The sequence below is a fragment of the Anguilla rostrata genome, chromosome 12 (assembly GCF_018555375.3).
Source record: "Anguilla rostrata isolate EN2019 chromosome 12, ASM1855537v3, whole genome shotgun sequence".
NCBI classification, from domain to species: domain Eukaryota; kingdom Metazoa; phylum Chordata; class Actinopteri; order Anguilliformes; family Anguillidae; genus Anguilla; species Anguilla rostrata.
In genome coordinates, this window is record NC_057944.1 from 9406410 (window position 1) to 9421850 (window position 15441).

Here is a 15441-nt window from a genome sequence, read left to right on the forward strand (position 1 = left end):
TGAACCGGCAGTACACACACTCCCCTCCTGTCATACAGGTGTGAATGGTGCTGCAGAGGTACGTGTAGAAGACATTAGCACAAGAGCTAAAATAAGCAAACAAACAGGCGCGTGTGAGTCGGACAGAGAAGAGAGAGACAAAGGGAGACATCGACATAGCTGGAGAGGAGGAAAGAGAGAGAGAACTATATATCCTGGGGGGGGGGGTTGACAGAGACAGAGAGAGAGAGGGAGAGAGACCCAATATGCCACAAATGGAGAGATTTTCATAATTGCTTGGTCACTTGTGGAGTTTTATGTAGATCACTTGCAGTGAAAAGCAAGCATTGCGCCACTTCAACTTTACTTCTGCCACAATAGCGCAACCACAATCTATTCACACCAAGATGGGATTCACTGCAGAAAAACTCTCTCTTCAAAAAAACACCAGAACTACTGCCATTCTGACAAACAGATGCAAATCAGACATTATGTGTGTGTGCAGGGTGAGGGCTGGGCAGGAGAGGGGGAGGGGGGCAGCCAAGGTTAGAAATGACCTCAGCGCTATTCATTAATAAAATCACATCCAAGGCGAGAAGGAACAATGAGATATGGCCGAATGCTGCAGTGTCGGGGTCCGGCGCGCTATGCTAATGCAGCCCGGAGCAGACTGGAACCCGCGCCAGGTCTGAGAGCGCAGAATGAATCTCAACAACAATGACCGAGAAACCGGGGGGGGGGGGGGGCGAGGGGGCGGGGGGTGCAGAGGGGGACAAAATCCGCACAAAGACCCACCGCTGGATCAACAATGTCTGGTGTCACCCGCACACCGACGCGTCGCCGAGAACCGCTTTCCCCCGAAAGTGATGAGAAAAGAGGACTTAAAAATGAATTAATGGAAACGGGGAGGGGGTGGGTGTGGGGGGGGGGGGGTGGGGGGAAGGGGTTCACTGAATCTCATTTCATTTCCATGGCAGCAGCCTAACACAATCCTGTGAACGGGACTGCATTCAGCCGCGGACAGAAGTAGCACGCTAAGCGCCAGGCACGGATCCGAGCCGGGGAAGGAATGAAAGCGGGGGGGGGGGGGTGGAGGAGCAAAAGAGAGCAAAAAGAGAGGGATGGGAAATAAAGAAAAATGGAAGGCACCTGGGCAAACACCGTTTTCCAATTCCTAATTCGCCGACCGGAAAAATGAACAGATGAAGCTAATAATCCGTGCGAGGGGGAGAGAAGGGGAAAATGCGGTGGAGTAAACAAATTTCATTAGCGCATGATGTAAATCAGTCTCTCACCGATGCAGGAGCCAATTGGCTGGGAGGCGCAGCAGTGGCGCCGGATTGGCAGCCGGGGGTCCTGGGGACGGAGGAGGCGAGGCTGACGCCCCAGTTGCTGACGAGAGAAGCGAGCATCTTTAGTGATGCCACCTGGAGAGGGGGGGGTCCCCTAACCCCGCCCGCGTAGCAAACGCACCCCCCTTAAAAAAAGACCCCCAGTATAGGATGCACACAGGCTGTGATATTTCTTTTCTGTCAAACAACTTTCATTCTGAGTCTAAAACAGAGCCTGACTGGAACTGATTTAGGGCTTAAAAGCATCAGAACAGAATTATTCCACTGACATCAATCTGAGGCCAATGTTTTTTATTCTCCTCCCACTCCCTTTTCCTCATTGGGGAAAAGTACACCTTTGCAGACTGCTTTCGCTGCAATTTGAGTGAAAAAAAAAATTTCTTATGTACAAAAGTGTCATCTTTTGCATGCCTTTGTTTTAAAACAAAACACAAAAAACATTTAGTGGTACTAGTTTTGCCCTTTTTCATTATTTTTGCTTGACCACTGCAAGCTCAAACCCGAAAATCTGCAACCCAGTCACCGTTTCCTTTACTGAGTTTTCCAACCTGTTGCGTTACATTAACACTGTTACAACACTCGCCGGTGCTCCCAGCGTCGTTTCACGTGATCAATATAAGCATTCTCATTACACTTCTGAGCGGCGTGGTAAACGCACCGGACAAAAAACATTGCGAATATCTTTTACAGTTAAGTAGACTCGCCACCACTGAGAGAGAAAGGTAGCCATATCAACTTCACCAGACAATGACGCACGTCGAGCCGTCCCCTAGCCATCCACTTAATAACCATCAGCTATTGTCTGCTGCTCCCACTGTCCAATCACAGGCCAGCTCCCCCGCAGCAGAGACACAATAGGTGCAGCGGCCGTGCCGTCACGCCGGAGACCTGCAGTGGCCGCGGCTCACGGGACCTCTGCCGGAATACACGGAGGCATTTAACAATCGCTGCGACACAACCGCCCGAAATCCCGATCCGCCGCAGTTGTATGTGTTTAATTATGTACCGCCAGAGACACAATGCAGCGGTAGCTTTGCCGCAGTATAAATATGCGTAATTAAGTGCGCCGGACAATTACATTTCATTAGCAAAATTATTTACAATTGATTCGCAAACTATGAGCAAGAGTGGCCACCCCCTGCAATATAAAGGTACATTTAAACAAAATGTACATGTTACTGACACACACACACTAATAAAAAAAATAAAAGCTTTCTTTCTCCTGTTATTCACTCTTCTTATCATAAACACTGACAATGCAAAAATGCAATGAGCTTGGAAATAATTCCTGCTGGAAATCATTGCTGATACAGCCGTAAAACTCATTTGAGCTAAGGCTCATTTCACAAATCAAGCTTATTTCACCAATCATTCAGCAGGACACAAACAGCACTGGTGCATATGTAATGTTTTTTTTTCTTTTCCAAACCTTATTTTATCACAAAAAATTTTTTAAACTGATTTATGGACGCACAGCAGCATTATTCGAATAGATGCCACAACAAATATGGATTCCCTCAGGGAGAAGTGACCCCACCTCATTATACATTCATGAGTCTCGAGGCGCTAAAACGCGCAAACGAACTGGCGGGACCCCAGCGCCGAAGCAGTCGCCCAAATCCGTGGGGACCGGGGGGCTTAATGAGAAACGGACAGCAGCTCACGCTGCGAGGCGGGCCTCGCGATAATGTCTGGCGGACCGAGCCTGCAGCTCGGAACCATCGATTTCACAGACAAATTGAAGAACGTCATGTCAGGTGACGCGGGGATTGTCTAGACAGTCAGACAATGGGAGATTGCCCTGGTAACGGCTGCTTGTCATCAACGGAGTGTGGCGGCAGACATCTGCAAGCGGCCATGTTTAAAAAAAATAAATATAATAATAATAATACATGTGTCCATGGTGAAGTCGAGCACATCCCCTCCACCCCCCAACAGAAGAAAAAAATAAACAAGCAAACCACTGCCCGAGCCCCCAGCCCTTCTGTCTGACTCATCCCAGTATGGCTTTCTCCTCTTTTCCAAGCACAAGTGAAAGGGGTGAAATGTGGCGCAGTGTCTGCTTCTCAAGCCGATTCACTAAAGTAAACATCCAGCTGTTTATTGGACAATATCCCAAATAAATAGATAGATAAATAAATAAATAAGCTATGCAACATCAAAGTATGTGCCACGCAAATACGTATAACAACAAAACACATTTTTCAGGAACAAATTACACCAACGACAGCTGTGGATTGTTTTAGCACGGTTTAATGCACCCGGCCGGTTTCCTGGTGGTGAATACTAGGCTATGCACAGACCTGTCTGTGATTTAGACTTGTGTTTGATGAATGATGACAGCTTCACACGGCAGTGTCCCCGTGCTATACTTTTGCTTTGAATGGAGTGCTTGCATAGGCCGACGGGCGTTTTGAAGTCATATGGTGATGCCCTGTCACGTGTTATTCTCTTGTCCATAGTGTGCTTTGGCAAATGGTGAAGACTGACTTATACTGTCCTTAAAATAACAATAATAATAATAATAATAATAATAATAATAATAATAATAATAATAATAAATACACCGTTTTAATTTCATACGCGTATTTACCCTATTCTTAGGCCCTCAGCTGGTACAAAATTCAACTTTGACGCTCTCTGCAATATCGGTTACGCTTCTCACCGCACAGCAAAATCCATTTGACAAACCAATTAGCATTGAGAGTCCTGGAGGAAAAAAGAAACTATGCTGCAGCGCACCCTACTGGACACGTATACGACCCTAGAAACACATTTTAGCACTTGCAAAAGTTAGGTGAACACCCTCTTACTGAAGGGGAAAGGCTACTGCTTCTGTCGGCTTTTCAGACCGGTCCACCTGTGTACTCACCGGCACCAGGTTCGCGCAGCAGTTATCCGTCCCACCAACCGCCTTACCTGTTTTCGGAGGACCAAACAAATAAAAACGCTAATTAAAATGCATTCGAAGTCAATTCAATTGCTGTGCACACACCCAATAGCCTAAGAGTCTGGAGTACTTCCTTCCATTTGTCCCCAAAGAACACCGACATTCCATCCAAACCCCTTTTTTTATTTAAGGGATCTTGTTCAGCGAGTGCCATTCCAGGAGGACCACTGCACTATGTTTAAACTTAAGCGGGCAAAGCGATTGCGGTTTAGATCGCAACTTAAGTAATAGTCCGAGTCTTTAGTAAACAGTAGGCTATAGCGTGCGTTTCATGAAACAAACAGGCCTGTCATAAACAAATACATGGCCTAGTACGCCACAGTCATTTTTACGCCAACATGGACTAAAATATTAAGAATATGGTACGTAAATGTTCAGTAAACAAAACCATGACCGTGAACGCGAGACAGGTGTTGCATTCACCAAGATGGGCGTTGGAACAGGATTTGTCGTAAAGGCCTACCGATAAATTAGCAGCCATTTATAAATTCGACATTTGTGCTCTCTATTATTTAAACGTTTAATAGTCCGAACTTGCAGCGTTTATATTTACCTGGTCCAATTTCAAAGATGGATGCACTTCCGAGCTGTTTCCAATAAATGCGAGGCCAGACCGCAGGCTACCCAAACTTGCACACAAGATACTCTAACAGCAGAGAATTCAGCTAATTTATCCGCGGCTTCAGAATGACTGGAGGCTCCACTAGTATGTAGGCCCTACTTTACGCAAAACCTTCATAATGTATCTATAGGCCATCGACTCAAATAGACCCATAACAGACAATGTTGTGAATTTGAAGCCCATTAGCAAATGCTGGAAATCATATGGCCTAAATAAGTTGGCTTTTCGATAATGCGCTTTCGTTTAAAAAATATTATAGAAAAAGCATGTATTGAAAAGCATTAGGCTATGTAACGCGTTAAGTTATTAGAAATTTTTCAATAAAGCAAAAAAATAAAAATAAATAAAAACTGTTAACCTACATGCATAGGTCATTTTTAAAGCATTTTTAAAACTTACAACGCAATCACAGAGTAAAACAGAGCTAGGTGTACACAGTTATCAGTACTAACGATCAAACCAGAATCGCATATCGCCAGACTATCATCTATGTTACTTAGATAGGTTACAAACAGGCGACCTATTTGTGTGCCTGAATTGCAGACATGACTGACTAGTTTATTTTTCTACCAGTATGGCACACACACGGGTAAAACAACCGAGCAAACATGTTTATCTTATAGGTGCCAATATTTATTTATAGAGGTTTTGTAATAAATTGTCTTGTTACTTAGCTTAGCTACACTGTAGGCTACACCCACCACCTGAAGTTAACTTCAGCCTCCGCTCACAATTAGACATGCGAGGGCAAAACGATAGCGGAATAAATCCACATCCAGGAAGTACAAACATTGTGAGACAGCTTCGTTTCTGAATGGTGTAGGCTAAATGGCACATGGACAAGGAAAACAGATATCTGGATTACAGAGCACGCGAAATGAACAGATATGGAACAGAGAAAGGGGAATGCAAAGGCTTAAAAAACATTTAATCGGTGGAAAACCAGGATGTATTTTGAGTATTTTAAATATACAGAAATACCTCTTGAAGTATGATTATACAAATTACATCAAGATTGTTTCAATCTCATAAATCAAAAATGACCAAACGAGCCTCCTTGAAAGTATTTGACGTATTTGAAAAACTTTAAATGTAAAAAATTTGCATGCAAAAAAATTTAAAATGCATGCAATTGAAACACAGGCCATCCCTGATAATTAGGCAGTGTCTTGCTTTAATTAAAAGTAGGCTCATTTCCAAACGAAAAAGTGGAAGGCTACGACATTCCTGGAAGGGGATTTCTAACCAGTAGCCAAATCCTAAAAGCGGCAACCAGAGATGCCCTTCACTCAAGATAAGTCGATTGCTGTACTTATCATATATACTTAACCTGAAGCTGTCCAACGGCGGGTCTTGTGCTTTTGCCAGTGATGGAAGACGGTAATAGATGCACCATGCTGGCAATACTAAATTAAATTTTGATTACACTGCTATTATTTCTGATAGTGCCCAGGGCCACAGTATAAGCATTATTACAGGGACCAACTTGAGATATATGCTCTTTTCTCAAACGCAGATGAAGCATCATTAACATGTCGAGAGCACTTCGCCCCGCGGCACCACCTCTTCACGCGCCGTCTTGCCTCGCCAGTTGAACTCTGAGGTAACTGCGTTTTCATTCTCACAGAGGACTACGGGGGCTGCCACCTACGAAGGACATGCGCTGCCTTTTCTCACGGGGAATAAACCCGCTGCGACACAACACACCGTCTATACCGCTATAAAAGATTATAATTTCCACGAAACATTAAAGAACACAATTTGCTCCGTTTTGTGGCCAAACGCCCGAGGTGGGAGACGGTGCCATACAATTTAAAAATATTCTGTCGAACGGCAAAAACATGTCACGGATCTGGCGACACCCTTTGTGCCGCCAAGTGAGTCACGACTCAAGAACACAGACAGGGCGATTCTATTACGTGCAGAACAATGCTTCTTATTTTGATAACCGGAGGCTAATCTCGGATTTTCCCGGCCCGGCATTAACAAGATTTTAATTAAAACCGATTGCCACGCAGAACAGTGATTGAGTGGCTGCCCTCTGAGCTGCGCGCGAGGAGGGATCGATACGGGCAGACCGTCACGGAGACGGCCGAGATATTGAAAGACAGACGAAAGAGACTCGATACGGCCGGGGTCTGTGCGATAAAGGGCAGAGGTGAAAGTGGTGTTGCGGCCATAAAGGCTTTGCGGTCACCACTGGAATAACTCCGATCAATAGCGAGTCTGATGAGACAAAAGGAAAATTTAATCAAATTGTACTCAATGACCGTGCTTATCGGGACAACTTAACTGCTTGTAGTTGGATGTTTAAACATAACGCAACGACACTTCTTGGTCAGATAAAAAAAAAAAAAGTAAAAGAGCTGAATAATCTCTGACGTCCCGACGCTGGGGTTTATTGTTTTATGCAATTGTTTGAAAGGCTGAAATTGAAATGTCAGTGATTCTGCAGGGACGGGGTGCAAACACACGCTATAAGGTATATTTGTTTTCATAGGCGGAGTTCCATTTAATTACGGTCTCATATTCCTTGTGCATCACAGTGCTAAAATGTGAAGGTCAATGACAAAATACGTGACTTCATGAGCCGTTAAATTGGGCCGTTACCATACGCTGCATTATTTGAACCAATCAAAATGTTTGGTGTAGTGCTAGAAAGTAATTTTTATTGGCTGAAATAAAATAGCAGCCGCCAGCACGTGGTAGTTCTACGAAAACAAAGCAAGAAAGTCAGAGAACACTGTCGGGCCAAAAATGGCAAAAAAATAGAGCTTTATTTACAGGCCACAGAAAAAAATAAAACAGGACGGACAGACATAGCACATGCGGTAAAGCTCCCGGGTTCACCGCGGTCGTCCGGACGGAGAACTCAATCCTGCACACGGAGCAATTGATTAAACAAAAACACAAATCCAAAAAGCTCTTTCATCCTTCAAGAAAATATGCAAACCTGTGACTGAAAACTGCCAGAGCAAGCAGAGTTCTTCCTTTTAAACAGAAAAGGTTTGTGTGTGTGCGTGTGCGTGCGTGTGTGTGGAGAGGTGCAATACAAAAATAAACCTGAATTATTAACTCTTGCAGACTTTGGCTGTCGCAGTGTTGCATATAGTATGGTGTTCTTCCATTTGTTATTTATTATTATTATTTTAAAAACATTTATTCCCCATTCATGCTAAAAGAGAAAGGTAAAACAATATTAATAATTATCATAATGATTCATATTATTAACCCATAGCAGCAAAATAAAATTGAACCATCAAAACAGAAGTAGCCAAAATAAGAGAGAGTAATAACCGCTTATGTGAGTAAGGCACAGGCAGAAAATCTGACTGAGTGCAGTTCCTTGGGGCGGGGACAGTGTTAGGGTGGGGTGGGGCCAGTGTCAGGGTGGGGCAGGGACAGTGTTTGGGTTGGGGCAGGGACAGTGTTTGGGTTGGGGCAGGGCCAGTGTTTGGGGGGGGGGGGGGGGCAGGGGAGGGGCTAGTCCCACACGGCTCATGTCTCGCTGGCGGACGTGCGTCTCAGGGAGGCTATGAGCCGTCTGAAGCGGTCGCACAGGTCCCAGCTGGACCAGGGCGGGACTTTGGGCGGGTCCTCAAAGCTGCAGACCTCCCCGGAGCAGTCGAGCAGCCTCGGGAGGACGTCCGTCAGCTTCTCCAGGAGGGTGGCTGCGCGACATTAAAGGTCAAAGGTCAATTCCACACTCGCCACGCCCATCAGACCAACGCTGCTGATCTCGCGTCTCAGGATTCTCCCATAGAACATAACCAACACAGGGTGGAAGTGAAGGAGCCATTTTGGGACCTACGTTCCATCTCCTGGTCCAGGTAGGAGCACCAGCGGTTCCTCACGGCCTCCACAGTGACCAGGTCGTCCTCCTGGGTGTGGTCAGCGAGGAGGAGAGGCAGGCACGGCACCACCAGCTGAGTGAGGATGGCCATGCCGGAGCTGACGGCCGCCTCGTCGCCCGTGCCGAAGAGCGTCGCCGCCCGCTCGTTCAGCCTCTGCAGAGCACACGGGCGTTACGGTCAGCGGCTCCAAGCCCCGCCCCCACAGGCTGTCACTCCCAGCTCCGCCCCCCGCAGGCTGTCACTCCCTGCTCCGCCCCCACAGGCTGTCACTCCCAGCTCCTCCCCTTGCAGGCTGTCACTCCAAACCTGATTGACACATACACAGCCATAGACTCTAGCTAGAGGTGTGCTTGTAGTTGAGAACCCTACAGGATGGTAGATCTCCAAGAACTGGATTAAGCAGTCCTGCTCTAGCTGTTGGATGAGGTGTGGCTTTGTTAGGTTTGGAGTGAAAACCTACAGGATGGTAGATCTCCAAGAACTGGATTAAGCAGTCCTACTCTAGCTGTTGAATGAGGTGTGGCTTTGTTAGGTTTGGAGTGAAAACCTACAGGACGGTAGATCTCCAGGAACAGGGCTGGGCAGCCCTGCTCTAGCTGTTGAATGAGGTGTGCTTTGTTAGGGTTGGAGTGAAAACCTACAGGACGGTAGATCTCCAGGAACAGGGCTGGGCAGCCCTGCTCTAGCTGTTGAATGAGGTGTGCTTTGTTAGGGTTGGAGTGAAAACCTACAGGACGACAGATCTCCAGGAAGAGGGTTGGGCAGCCCTGCTCTAGCTGTTGGATGAGGTGCGCTTTGTTAGGTTTAAAGTGAAAACCTACAGGATGGTAGATCTCCAAGAACTGGATTAAGCAGTCCTACTCTAGCTGTTGAATGAGGTGTGGCTTTGTTAGGTTTGGAGTGAAAACCTACAGGATGGGTAGATCTCCAGGAACAGGGTTGGGCAGCCCTACTCTAGTTGTTGAATGAGGTGTGCATTGTAAGGTTTGGAGTGAAAACCTACAGGATGGTAGATCTCCAAGTACTGGATTAAGCAGTCCTGCTCTAGCTGTTGAATGAGGTGTGCTTTGTTAGGGTTGGAGTGAAACCCTACAGGACGGTAGATCTGCAGGAACAGGGCTGGGCAGCCCTGCTCTAGCTGTTGAATGAGGTGTGCTTTGTTAGGGTTGGAGTGAAACCCTACAGGACGGTAGATCTGCAGGAACAGGGCTGGGCAGCCCTGCTCTAGGTGTTGAGTGAGGTGTGCTTTGTTAGGTTTGGAGTGAAAACCTACAGGATGGTAGATCTCCAAGTACTGGATTAAGCAGTCCTGCTCTAGCTGTTGAATGAGGTGTGCTTTGTTAGGGTTGGAGTGAAACCCTACAGGACGGTAGATCTGCAGGAACAGGGCTGGGCAGCCCTGCTCTAGCTGTTGAATGAGGTGTGGCTTTGTTAGGTTTGGAGTGAAACCCTACAGGATGGTAGATCTTCAGGAACTGGATTAAGCAGTCCTGCTCTAGCTGTTGAATGAGGTGTGGCTTTGTTAGGTTTGGAGTGAAACCCTACAGGATGGTAGATCTCCAAGAACTGGATTAAGCAGCCCTGCTCTAGCTGTTGAATGAGGTGTGCTTTGTTAGGTTTGGAGTGAAACCCTACAGGATGGTAGATCTCCAAGAACTGGATTAAGCAGTCCTGCTCTAGCTGTTGAATGAGGTGTGCTTTGTTAGGTTTGGAGTGAAAACCTACAGGATGGTAGATCTCCAAGAACTGGATTAAGCAGCCCTGCTCTAGCTGTTGAATGAGGTGTGCTTTGTTAGGTTTGGAGTGAAACCCTACAGGATGGTAGATCTCCAAGAACTGGATTAAGCAGCCCTGCTCTAGCTGTTGAATGAGGTGTGCTTTGTAAGGGTTGGAGTGAAAATCTACAGGATGGTAGATCTCCAGGAACAGGGTTGGGCAGCCCTGCTCTAGCTGTTGAATGAGGTGTGCTTTGTAAGGGTTGGAGTGAAAATCTACAGGATGGTAGATCTCCAGGAACAGGGTTGGGCAGCCCTGCTCTAGCTGTTGAATGAGGTGTGGCTTTGTTAGGGTTGGAGTGAAAACCTACAGGACGGTAGATCTCTAGCTGTTGAATGAGGTGTGGCTTTGTTAGGGTTGGAGTGAAAACCTACAGGACGGTAGATCTCTAGCTGTTGAATGAGGTGTGCTTTGTTAGGGTTGGAGTGAAAACCTACAGGATGGTAGATCTCCAGGAACAGGGTTTGGAACCGCAGCTTCAGACTAACCAGACACTTTCACGTTCTTTCTTCCCTCTCTACTCCTTTAGCGACAGGACGTTCCAGTTAATAGTGTAACGCAACAAGAGAACTTTTATTTGATTGGTTCAAGCAAGCAAGCTAGCAGCTATCACTACCCTAGATTCTTTTGACTGGGGATCTCAAAACTGGTTTGTGGAGGACCTCAGTGTCAACACGTTTGTGTGGTTTCCTTGCCCATCAAGGGTGGGGTCAGAAATGAGAAATTTTGGCTACACAAGACACAAAATACAGAGCACTGGATGCTCTCTTTGCACTGGCGTCAGTGTTATCTGTGCTCGTCCCTTTCAAATAAACCAATAAAGTTTTTTTTTTTTTTTGTTAAGCCCTTGAATATTTCATGAGCAAATGAAAGAAATGGCCTTTTTCTGGAGCGGCGTCTCTTGGCAGAAACGGAATATCGGAAAAGGTTGCCGTATCGTGTTGATTTTATCTTCCTTCTCCCCTCCGAGACAAAAGCCAGAAGCGAGCGAACGTGGACCGCGGTATGCCGCCGAAGGTCTGCCTGCCTGCCCGGGTCCGCTCCATCGGGCCAGGGTTGATACGGAGGTCAGGCCAGGACAGGGGAATTCAGCGTGCTGGGCGTGTTCCCTTTTTTCCCAAAACGCCTGCTTCCTCTTCCAAAACCAGGTCACGAGAAGCACAATACCGGGGGTCGGGTTACAGGCGGTCCCGCGACGGGCACGAGGGGCTTTCCTCCGTAACTTCAGCAGAGCCGTCTCAGATTCGCTTACATATGAGGCCTGTGTGTGGGTGTGTGTGTGTGTGCGTGTGTGTATGTGTGTGTGTGTGAGTGTGAGTGTGTGTGTGTGTGTGTGTGTGCGTGTGTGTATGTGTGTGTGTGTGAGTGTGTGTGAGTGTATATGTGTGTGTGTATGTGTGTGTGGATGCGTGTGTGTGTGTGTGTGTGTATGCGTGTGTGTGTGTGTGTATGTGTGTGTGTGTGTGTGTGTGTGTGCGTGCGTGTGCGAGTGTGTGTGTGCGTTTGCGAGTGCGTGTGTGAGTGTGTGTGTGTGTGCGTGTGTGTATGCGTGTGTGTGTGTGTGTGTGTGTGTGTGTGTGTGCGTGTGTGTGTGAGCGAGTGCATGTGTGAATATGTGTGTGGATGTGTGTGTGTGTGTGTGTGTGTGTGCGGTGCTTGTGCCAAGATTACACACACAGCTGTGCAAAGATTGAACTCTCCTTCAGTCGACGCTGAAGCGTTTCGTGTTGTAGAATGTTGCCAGGGTTCGGCTGCTCACAGCAGATTTGAACCAGCTCCCCGATGACAGAGGCGTCTGTTTCAAAGCCAAAGCTTTACACGAGAAGAGGTTCATTTGTCATCGTGATCCGCAGCAGCATGCAAGAGCACGTATCCCGCATGCAGGCCCCACTGATATCTGCAGTTTCTTTTTCTCTCTGTTACTTTTGTAATGCAGTGGAGATGCAGCACTAAAAACCTGCTGTTCAACCACAGACCTGGGGAAGCTGGCCCCGTACGTACTCCCATCCAATCACTGGCTCGAACTGAGCGCTTGATGAACCAATCAAAGATTTAACTTGTCCTTACACATAAACGTACATCCGTTATTAGGTACAGGCGGCCTCTGCTCCCATGCAGTTAGCGGTCTGGACTTCACGGATTGGCGGCTTGCGCACAGAGGGAGCCGGTGACGGGGAAACGGGAGGTCAAAGGTCAGGGCATGAATAACGACCCAGGCTGACCCCGGCCTGCACAGGACTCACCAGAAGGCAGACTCGCCTGTAATAGGCCAGCACTTCCTGGCTCTGGCCTCCGTAAGGACCCTTCGACAGCAGCTCTTTGTTCCACTGGGAGGAAAATACGAGGTACACCAGGGCGTCCGTGTAGCTAGGGAAAGAAAGGCAGAGAAAGGTTGCATGCAGACATACACGCGCTCCTGGGGGGGGGGGGGTCTCGTTTTGTCCCTCACAGTAACACCATGAGTACGGGGTCTGCAGACATGGAGTTTGCAGAATCTGATGAGGTTTTTGTTACACCTTAAAAACAGCAAACAGTTCAGACCCAGGAAACAAAGTGAGGTCACAAAAACAAAACCAGCAGCCCTGTAGCACTAGAAGACCAAGACTGAACGCCTCCACCTCTGCAAGACCAGGGCTGAACACCTGCAGCTCTGTAAGACCAGGACTGAACACTTGCAGCTCTGTAAGACCAGGACTGAACACCTGCAGCTCTCCAAGACCAGGACTGAATACCTGCAGCTCTCCAAGACCAGGACTGAACACCTGCAGCTCTCCAAGACTAGGACTGAACACCTGCAGCTCTAGAAAACCAGGACTGAACACTTGCAGCTCTGTAAGACCAGGACTGAACACCTGCAGCTCTCCAAGACCATGACTGAACACCTGCAACTCTCCAAGACCAGGACTGAACACCTGCAGCTCTCCAAGACCAGGACTGAACATCTGCAGCTCTCCAAGACTAGGACTGAACACCTGCAGCTCTAGAAAACCAGGACTGAACACTTGCAGCTCTGTAAGACCAGGACTGAACACCTGCAGCTCTGCAAGACCAGGACTGAACACCAGATTTTATACTCTGCTCTGATCTACAAGTGGACCAACTTTGGTGTACAATGAAATAATTAAGCCAGCAGCAAAAACACCAGGACGCAAAAAGGCAAATCTCCCAACCCACCAAAAACACAAACACTTTCCTTCAGCACAAACACCAGGACCCAAAAAACGGTGAATCTCCCAGCCCACCAAAAACATAATCTGCAGCCAGAGTGTGGGGTGCTGGAGACTTCATGCAGTACGCAGCTGCTAGCGTTAACAGAGCCAATTAGTGGGAGAGAACACAGGAGAACAGGCACAACACAAACCAGCACAGGAAGTGATGGCTTTTAAAACAGCGATTTAAAAAGAAAAAAAAAAAAGAAGCAGGCTGTCCTCACTTGACCTGAAGACGGCGTGTGTGCGCATTGCAGAGGGAAATGCAGCCCGCTGTCATTAGACCCACAGAACACTGATCAGGGCCAGCGCTCGAAAGGGCAGCAGTCAGCTCGCCCGGCAGCGGGGGGCGGAGTCCAACCCCCCTCCCCCTCCCCCTCCCCTCCCCTCCCCCTCACCCTCACCCCAGCAGTGATGGGTATTGATCCACGTCCCCGGCCAATTCGCTATTTATAGCGGCAAAATTGAGAGGAGCGGGGGCGGGGTCGACACGGGGGGGGGCAGGGGGGTTTGAGAGACTGCTGGTGACAGGAAATGATGTCAGAGCTGAAACCGAACGGCAACATTCAGGCTTGGTGTTCCGGCGATACGGCAGGCAGAGAAACGGCCAGAAGCGGGGGCTGCTGGGTGTGGTGTTCCGCATGCAGTAGCCTACATTCACGTATTTTAAAGAGACAAAACATTTTGAGGCGACCCCGCCTTCAAATCAGGTGACCCCACATGGGGTTGCAACCCACAGTTTGGGAACACCCTGGCCTAAGAAGTGGCTGGATGGTAACAGGGGACATCCCCGATTAGATGAAAACTAAACTACAGGCGGAGCTAAATATCAGTGCTGAAAGTCCCAGCAAAAGCTCACAGACAATCACATTCAGCTGTGCTTATTGTCTCACGTTCGTGTCTTCAGAAAAACCTGGTGGTATAGATACGAGGAGGCGAAACACTGAACGTGCGTCTGCTTTTGGCGATTAAATGTTAATTACAAAATGTTTCACTATGAAATGATGCCACCGTGGACAGAAAGCAAAACGCATCACCCTGAGCTCTATGGTTCAGCCTAAGCAGCAGAAGGAATTTCAGAGGACTCTGTCGCCCTCTACTGACGATAGTGGGGACTCCAGATTAGAGTGGGATTCGTGGAAATTTGTGGTAACCAGGCACAGATAGAACCGAACAACAAAAACAGTCACCGAGTCAGAATCGGCTTGAAATGTAACCCTTCAGACCCCGTTAAAGTTCTCGCAGATTACTGACCATTTTAGAAGAAACAGGCTTTTTTTACTTGTATTTAGTAAAACTGACCTTTCATGAAGATCGCTTTGCTAAGTTTCATCGCAAATTCTCAGAAACCTGCAGGGTTTTCAAATTTCACTGGTAACTGAAGAGATTCTAAACCTGGAATGTGACCCAAAGCCTGCTGCGTGAGAGCGAGTATCGGGACCGCATTGAGCCGGATTGAGCCGGTCGGATCCAGAGGGAGACGGGCCAGGGTGAGGATAATACAGAAACAGAGACAGAGACACACACCTCTTCTTCTGGAACAACTCCACGCCCGTGAGCAGAAATATGGTCCCCGTTATGAACTTCTCATAATCCTGGTGCCACATCTGGAAAGGGGGGGGAAAAAAAGAGGAGGTGCAGGGAGGAGGAGTTAGGAAGTTTCCCTCTGGGGATTAATATCGTTACAGGAGTGCCATCA

General features: G+C 47.7%; 1 protein-coding gene and 1 long non-coding RNA gene across 4 annotated transcripts in view; both read right to left on the reverse strand.

The window, feature by feature from the left end:
• LOC135236209 (uncharacterized) overlaps positions 1 to 5672 on the reverse strand; it is an 82031-nt gene extending 76359 nt beyond the window's left edge. The window contains exons 1-2 of the long non-coding RNA XR_010324528.1: positions 4835 to 5672; positions 4204 to 4250 (exon numbers count right to left, since the gene is read on the reverse strand). This is a non-coding gene — a long non-coding RNA (uncharacterized LOC135236209). The remainder of the gene's footprint in view (positions 1 to 4203; positions 4251 to 4834) is intronic.
• A 1975-nt stretch (positions 5673 to 7647) lies between these two features.
• The window catches only part of LOC135235625 (ubiquitin carboxyl-terminal hydrolase 25-like), a 32182-nt gene continuing 24388 nt past the window's right edge, over positions 7648 to 15441 (reverse strand). For all 3 annotated transcript variants that reach the window (XM_064301307.1, XM_064301306.1, XM_064301308.1), the window contains 4 exons: positions 15270 to 15349; positions 12777 to 12900; positions 8715 to 8910; positions 7648 to 8574 (listed from right to left, as the gene is read on the reverse strand). In XM_064301307.1, the coding sequence (XP_064157377.1) occupies positions 8402 to 8574; positions 8715 to 8910; positions 12777 to 12900; positions 15270 to 15349 (573 nt within the window). In that variant the 3' untranslated portion in view covers positions 7648 to 8401. The remainder of the gene's footprint in view (positions 8575 to 8714; positions 8911 to 12776; positions 12901 to 15269; positions 15350 to 15441) is intronic.